Here is a 7329-nt window from a genome sequence, read left to right as displayed (position 1 = left end):
GATCCCACCAGCACTCGGCAAAATTAGGCAGAAGATGCATGAAGAAAAGCTGAGAAACACAAGAGCCCATGGTTGGAAAAATAAACAAAACTGGGTACCGTGAAGAAACATACATTTCCTTTTAGTAATGCACTGTTTTGGAAAAAGTTGTTGACATTTCATTATTTCCTAATGTATACATAAAAAAAAAAAAAAAAAAAAAAAAAGCTCAAGATGCATTATTTAAATTAAATTTAAATGCCTTCCTGTTTCAGGTGAAAAACTATTTAATATCTAAGTTATTTGGTTAATTAAACTTTGTCACCAAGTGTTGTTATTTAGCAAATTCTTCTTATTTCTTCTTATTCCAACCTTGTTTTTCAAAATATCTTAATGCCTCTCTGTCCACTCTTACGTTAATAAATTTAGTGCAGTGAATATAATTAAAACTATCATCATTAGTATTTCATAGGGTTATTATGATTATATGCTAAAATTATAAAAATTTACCTGCAATAACATAATGAAATGTCCAGTACATTTCTAGTCATGTACATGCCCAGTACAGAGCTTGGTACAAAATCAGTGCTCAATGAACATCATTTCTCTTCCTCTCCCCCAGTGTAGCTCAGGTTGGTCCTTGCCCTCCTTCTGGAGTACAGCATTATAAATAGTGTTATGTAGGAAGTACAGAAGTATAGATGGATATTAGGCTAAATTTGTATTGAGCTAACTTACACACAGCTGTCAGATTAATCTACCTAAAATATAGCTCTTCTATTTCTCTGCTTATAACCTTCAATGGCTCCCTACTACCTGCAAAACAGAACCCAACTCTTTGACCTGCTTTATTCGCTTCTCTCATAGTACAAAATTACTTTTTCCAAAACCTCCTTCTATCTTTTCCCTTTTGCTCATTCATCCTGTGCTCTAGACAAACAGAATTAGGCTTATTTTCCCTGCACTGCCTGCTCTTTTCAATCTCTGTACCTTTCCCCCACAATATCCTTCACCTAGAGTTCTGTCTGTGATTGTAATTAGGTTTCAGTTGCACCTTCATGAAGCTTCGTTAGATGTGTCCATATGCAAATGCCTCCCTTAGCATTCCATGATCATAATTAATCTACACTTCCTTTATGGCCTTAGTTATTTCCCGCCAATTTTATAATTATTCATACGCCTACATTAAGGCCTCCATTTACAATAGCTTCTTAGAAGTTATAAGTATGTTTATTTTAAAAACCGTATGCTGGGCCATAAAGCGAGTCTCAACAAATTTTCACAGGATCAAAACTACACATAGTATATTCTCATACAACAGTGAAATTATGGTGAACATCAATTACAAAAAGGTAATGAGAAAAATTACCAAATGTCTCAAAAGTAAGAAGCGCACTTCTATATAACAGCTAGGTCAAAGAAAGAGTGACAATAGAAATTAGGAAATATTTCAAATCAAATGATGATGAAAATATTGAGTATCAAAACTGTAGAATGCTGCTAAAGCAGGAGATACTCCAAGAGAAGTGTATAGCTTTAAATAAATATATTTTTAAAAGAAGCTAAAAATTAGTTAACTAAACATAAACCTCAAGTTAGATAAAGTTGAACAAAATAAATCAAATAAAGTAGAAGGAAGAAAACAAAAATAAGAGTAAATTGATGAAATAGAAAACAGATGCAATAAGGAAAAACAAAAAATACAAAAATTTGGTTCTTTGAAAAGACTAATAAAATTGATAAATCTTTTACACAAGGCTAATCACAAAAAAGTCATGAATAATTATTATCAGGAATAAAACCACATCAAGTTTTATAAAAATCATATGGGGAATAAAGAAACAGGACTTCCCTCAGATTCTACAGAAATTAAAAAGATAGTAGGAGGATATAAACAAGTTTATTCCACTAAATCTGAAATTGAAATGGGAAAATTACTGGAAAAGTGTAACTTACTAATAATGACTCAAAAAGAAATAAAAATCCTGAATGGTTATATAGCCAATGAAATTGATTAAATCAGTAATCAAAAATCTTAGCAAATAGGACACACCTAACCCAAATGATCTTATTGGTGACGGATACCAAACACTCAAAAAAGACATAGTTCTAATTTTAACAAAACTTATTCCAGGCTGGGCATGGTGGCTCACGCCTGTAATCCTAGCACTTTGGGAAGCTGATGTGGGAGGATTGCTTGAGACCAGAAGTTTGAGACCAGCCTGAGCAAGAGTGAGACCCCATCTCTACAAAAAAGAAAAAAATTTAGCCAGGCATGGTGGTGCAGGCCTATACTCCCAACTACTCGGGAGGCTGAGGCAGGAGAATTGCTTGAGCCCAGGAGTTTGAGTTGCAGTGAACTATGATGACGCCACTGCACTGCAGCCCAAGCGACTGAGCAAGACTTTATCTCAAAAAAAAAAAAAAAAAAAAAAAACATATTCCAGAAACTAAAAAAATAGGAAATAGGGTATCATCCTCTAGTCATTTTAGGAAGCTAGCATAAATGTTGTAATAAAACTGACAAGGATGATACAACAAAAGGAAATTATAAATTAAACTCATTTGTGAACATAGATGCAAAAATCCCAAATAAAACATAAAAAAACTGATTTAGCATATACTGAATGATAATAATGCATTGCAAACAGGTTGCATTTATAGCAGGAATAGAAGGAAAATACATACATTATATAATCAATATAATTTATCAATTAACACATTAGTGAGAAAAGTATATAATTATCTTAGTAGATGCAGGAAAAGCACTTAAATTTCTATAGCAATTTATGAAAAAAAACTTATCAAACTAGCAATATAAGGAAAATTCCTCAATCTTATAAACGTCGTTTTTTAAATTGCTGTAACAAATTCTATATATCAAAGAGAATATTTGAAATATTTCCCTTTGAGATCGGAAGGATGTTTACTATAAACATTTGTACTCAATAATTGCATTGGAGGTGCTAGCCAACAAGCAAGAAAAAAGAGATAAAGGTGTAAGAATTTAAAAGGAAGAAACAAAACCATCATTATTTGTAAATAGTGTGTATGTAGAACACCCAAAACAATCGACAAAAAAATTAGAATTAATATGAAAGTTTAATAAGAAGGTTGTGATTGTTAAATGATACATATAAGATGTCTGGGATGCTGGGACTTTAATCTTTATTATTAAACATTTATGCTTCATGCTTTTTTGTGCGAGTTATATTTCATAATTTTAAAAAGCTTTTTAAAAAATAAATGGTAAATGCCATAGGAGAATAGGTATTAAGTCAGTATTGACTAATGATCATCTTACCCTTTTCGTTTACCAAGAGGAGGGTAGAAGAGGAAGTAGTCCATGGAGTGGATTTAAGGAAAAGCTACGTGCCTGTTGGTAGAGAAGATAAGTGAGGGGATGGAAGAGGGGAGGAGATAACATTGTTTAATATTGCCTGCTATATTCCAACCACCATGCTAAGATATTTTTCATGTATTAACTAATACTTATATAAACATCCAGCCTATGAAAAAGACACTGTTATCTCAGTTCTATAGATGAAGAAACCAAGACTTAGAATATCAGTAACTCATTCAACCACACACCAGTAGGAAGTCAGGATTTGAATGAAGAGCTAACTTCAAATCAGTGCTTCCTTCACTGTGTCTTGTGACTTCCTCCGTTCCAGAAATTCCTTATGATGCATCTAATGGTTTAACCATATCCATAGTTTCTTCTTCATGCTGACCCTTACGCTAACTTTTTTGTCTTTGGGTCTTCCTTCTTTCCCAACACGGTGGATTCCTATTTCCCTGTCGTAAGTACCCTTACCTAATAGCCTAGCTCTCAAAAAAATTAAGCCAAATAAGTGAACCTGAATTGTTATGGCATTAGTGCATCCTGTGGAACTACAAATGTATGACAAAGAAGTCACTTTGGGTTAATACAGAACTAGAGAGAGATGTAAGACCTGAGGTTTTTTTCTTTATTGTTTTTTCTTTAAAGCAGCTGGTATAGTTTTCCTCAGACAACTTTTGCCACCTGGTGGTCAAACCACATAAATTGGTGTTCTGGATCCTGGAGAAAGTAGCTGATTATAGTAACTTTCTAAATTCTCAGCACAGAAAATGCTATAGAGGAAAGTGTATCCTAGAAGCCAAGCAATGTCCAGGGTAGATCCCAGGACCATAAGTGCTTCTTCTATGGGGTGTATGTTGACCTCCTTCCAGGAGCCATTACATTTGAATCGGGGGAGGCAGCTGGGCCTCGATGTTTCATTGCAGCTGTTGTGTGCATGCAACTTTGTTGTCATTGATGTTGTTGATCTTACATTTTTTTCCTAACTCTGAATCATATTTATTTCAAAAGTAGCCACTTTAATTCTCTTTAAACAAAGCAGAAGTCATTTATGTATTTCCTGCACAACCAATCTAGCATCAAATACATATAAAAAATCTGTTCCTAGACACGAAGGGCTGAATATTTGTGCTTTTCTTAACCAAGCACTGGATTTCCATCTGAAACTGTTTTTGAACTTGACAGGGCCCAGTGGATATTTATGAAAAACCACAGAGTTGATAACCGCGAGTCTATAGGTTTAGATGAGCCCTCTATGCTTTTGGGGTGTTTTTTTAATAAAGTAACTGCTTTGCAGAGGGATCTTGTTATCTCTAAAGTAAAACAGATTAGGAAAGCTGTTTTTCAAAGGGATGAGAAAGCATCCATTTCCAGATGTGTCAAAAACTACTGAATCACACTGTCAAAGGATTATGTGGTTGAAGGCAGAAATCAGAAAGAAAGGAAAGATGATTTTTACTCTACTATTAAATAAAGAGTTTAGATTACTTTTTGAATGTTCTTTCCTTTGACAAAATAACTGATGTGCAATTTTTAGAACATATTTTCTAAACTGGAGACTTTTTCTGCCATATCCTTAAATTCAGCAGGGAATATCAAATCTCCCAGAAATCTGGCAGACCACAGAATAGAATAATTTTTATTCCACAGATTTCATATCAATTGCTTCAAGGACACATGGGATATCATGGTCTATTTAGAGTTATAGTTGGCCTGAGTTTTCTTTTGAGTGGATGTGTTTATATAAATACTGAACCGAATTGCCTTTATAGTTTTCCTCTAAATCAAAATGGAACATTCATGCTGTCACCTTCACCAGCCCAAGGCAAGGTGGAACTAGTAGCAAAACTGTAAGTAGCTATGCTCCTGAAAGAAAGAAAAACATTGGCCTGTCCTTCATAGGCATAATCAACTTCTCCCTCTGGAAACCCAAATATAGTTCTCTTTGCCACAGAATGAAAAGTCAAATCTTATGCTTGCCCCCAAATAAGCCTTTGTTGTAGGTTTTCTTCCACATTTCTACTTTCGCTATATAGCTCTACATTCATTTCCAGTTTCAATATATGATGTAGATCAATCAAAAAAGAAATATTTACTGAGTTCCTACCAGGTGCTGCGTGCTCAGGGTATGGTAAGGAAAATAAGATGAAGTTCCTATTCTCCAGGAATTTACATTTGAGATGGAGCGACAGACCATAAACAAATAAATATTTAATAGTATTATGCACAGACAAATGCTATGGAAAACAAAGCAGGGTAAGAGGCAGAGGGCTCTTGAGAGGCTGATATTTGAGCAACAATATGAACGAAGGATTTGCAACAGGTGAACATCTAAGAGCAAAGCATGCTAGACAGAGGGAGACCAAGTGCAAAACCCTCAAGACTCAACAAGCAGTCCCATCTGTCTGGAGTGGAATGAGCAAGGGACGGGGAAGGAGTTGCATTTGTAGAGTTAGGCTGGAGCCATTTCATATACAACTTAATGGGGCATAATTTGAGATGATTTTAAGGCTGGTAAGAAAGACAGGTTGACTCAATTGTTCAGCAGCATCAAAGTATGTTCCCACAAGATCCCTCCCGCTACATACACACACACACACACACACACACACACACACACACACATACATACATATACACTCCATTTCTGTGGTCAAATTTGAAAAAAGCTGCATACTTTATCCATTTCCCTATTAGAGATTCACAATCATAAGAGCAAATTACAAGTTCTGAGACATTCACAGGAAAGATGTCTATTTATCTATGTTAAACTTATTTATCATGGAACTCTTTTTTCTGGTAATGCACAAATTAACAGCATGAATCTGTTCCTTCCCTGTTCATTCACATGGCTGTCTGTGTCATAGCCAAGAATGATGTTGCAATCCCAGTCATCACATAAGTATACTCTTTGGTCACAGGGAAAGCTAGTGTGTATAACTCGTATTGGTCCAGCTACCCATTCATTTATTTATTTACCTAACTTTTGTTAAATTCCATCTGTAAATCTTCAGATGCTCATGAAATAGATTTTAAATCAATGCATCATTAAATATGATTAACAAATGGAAGAAAAGCTGTGCAGAATGGTGACAGAGTATCATTTTCTAAGAGGAGGTGCATTTTTCCACCAGTTCTCCATTCCACACATGCCCAGCCCCTGCCCTAGTCTGTCATGCACCAGGCAAGACCCACAGAAATTTGAAAAAACTTTGTACTGGTAGCAACAAGGTAAATGGCACGTACAAAGCAGTTGATTTAGTTTAATCAGTAAATATTTGTAACTTGTAAAGGTAAAGATTTAATGTTAGAAGTGAGCGGTACGATCTGAAAGCAGAATACCTGATATGATTTAGGATATATTATACAAGAAGCTGGGTTCTTTTCAAAGAGTTTAGTATATAACTTTTCTAGGTAGGCACTGATTTAGAATTACTGACACAAACACCATTTTGGAAGCATGAAACATGCCTTTCAGGAATCACCTTTTCAGCACAGAAACATAGATCATATGGGCACCAAAAAGGCACAGCACTAACCAAGGCAAGAACAAAGCCAGAACATAACTGGATGTTGGTGTCTTTGATTTACAGAGCAGACCACGAACATTGAGATCAAAGATGATGCAGTTACAAAGACTGATTCTCTTGAAAAGGTAAGGAATTATTTTCCTCAAAGTGTAGATGACAAGTAAGATTATCTGAGAAAACCTTGGCCTAAAGTGAGAAACACTAAAGATAGATAGATAGAGACGGACAGAGAGCGAGGGAGAGGTGCTTAGATGGTAAATTCTCATGCTAGAGAAGAGGAATTATTTAGGCATCCTCAGACCAGCTCCAACTGGAGAGAAAGGAGTTAATTTTACTAGCCGGCTTAAGCAAAACTTCCCAGCTCCATGCTCCTCTCTAGACAGTGTGGCTTGGCAACCTCACAAACACCTGCTGACCATACAGCCATGTGGAACTAACGTTGTCTTGAAGTGAGTTCAGAAAACCTGCCTATAATTG

At 35.3% G+C, this 7329-nt stretch overlaps 1 protein-coding gene across 1 annotated transcript in view; it reads left to right on the top strand.

Moving 5' to 3' along the window:
- SPAG17 (sperm associated antigen 17) overlaps positions 1 to 7329 on the top strand; it is a 281081-nt gene that overhangs the window by 119603 nt on the left and 154149 nt on the right. The window contains exon 16 of the mRNA XM_012643425.1: positions 6916 to 6977. Within this exon, the coding sequence (XP_012498879.1) occupies positions 6916 to 6977 (62 nt within the window). The remainder of the gene's footprint in view (positions 1 to 6915; positions 6978 to 7329) is intronic.

Source organism: Propithecus coquereli, unplaced genomic scaffold (genome assembly GCF_000956105.1).
Source record: "Propithecus coquereli isolate 6110/MARCELLA unplaced genomic scaffold, Pcoq_1.0 Scaffold197, whole genome shotgun sequence".
Classification (NCBI taxonomy): domain Eukaryota; kingdom Metazoa; phylum Chordata; class Mammalia; order Primates; family Indriidae; genus Propithecus; species Propithecus coquereli.
Note: the sequence above shows the minus strand (reverse complement) of the source record. Positions and strands in the feature narration are given on the sequence as shown.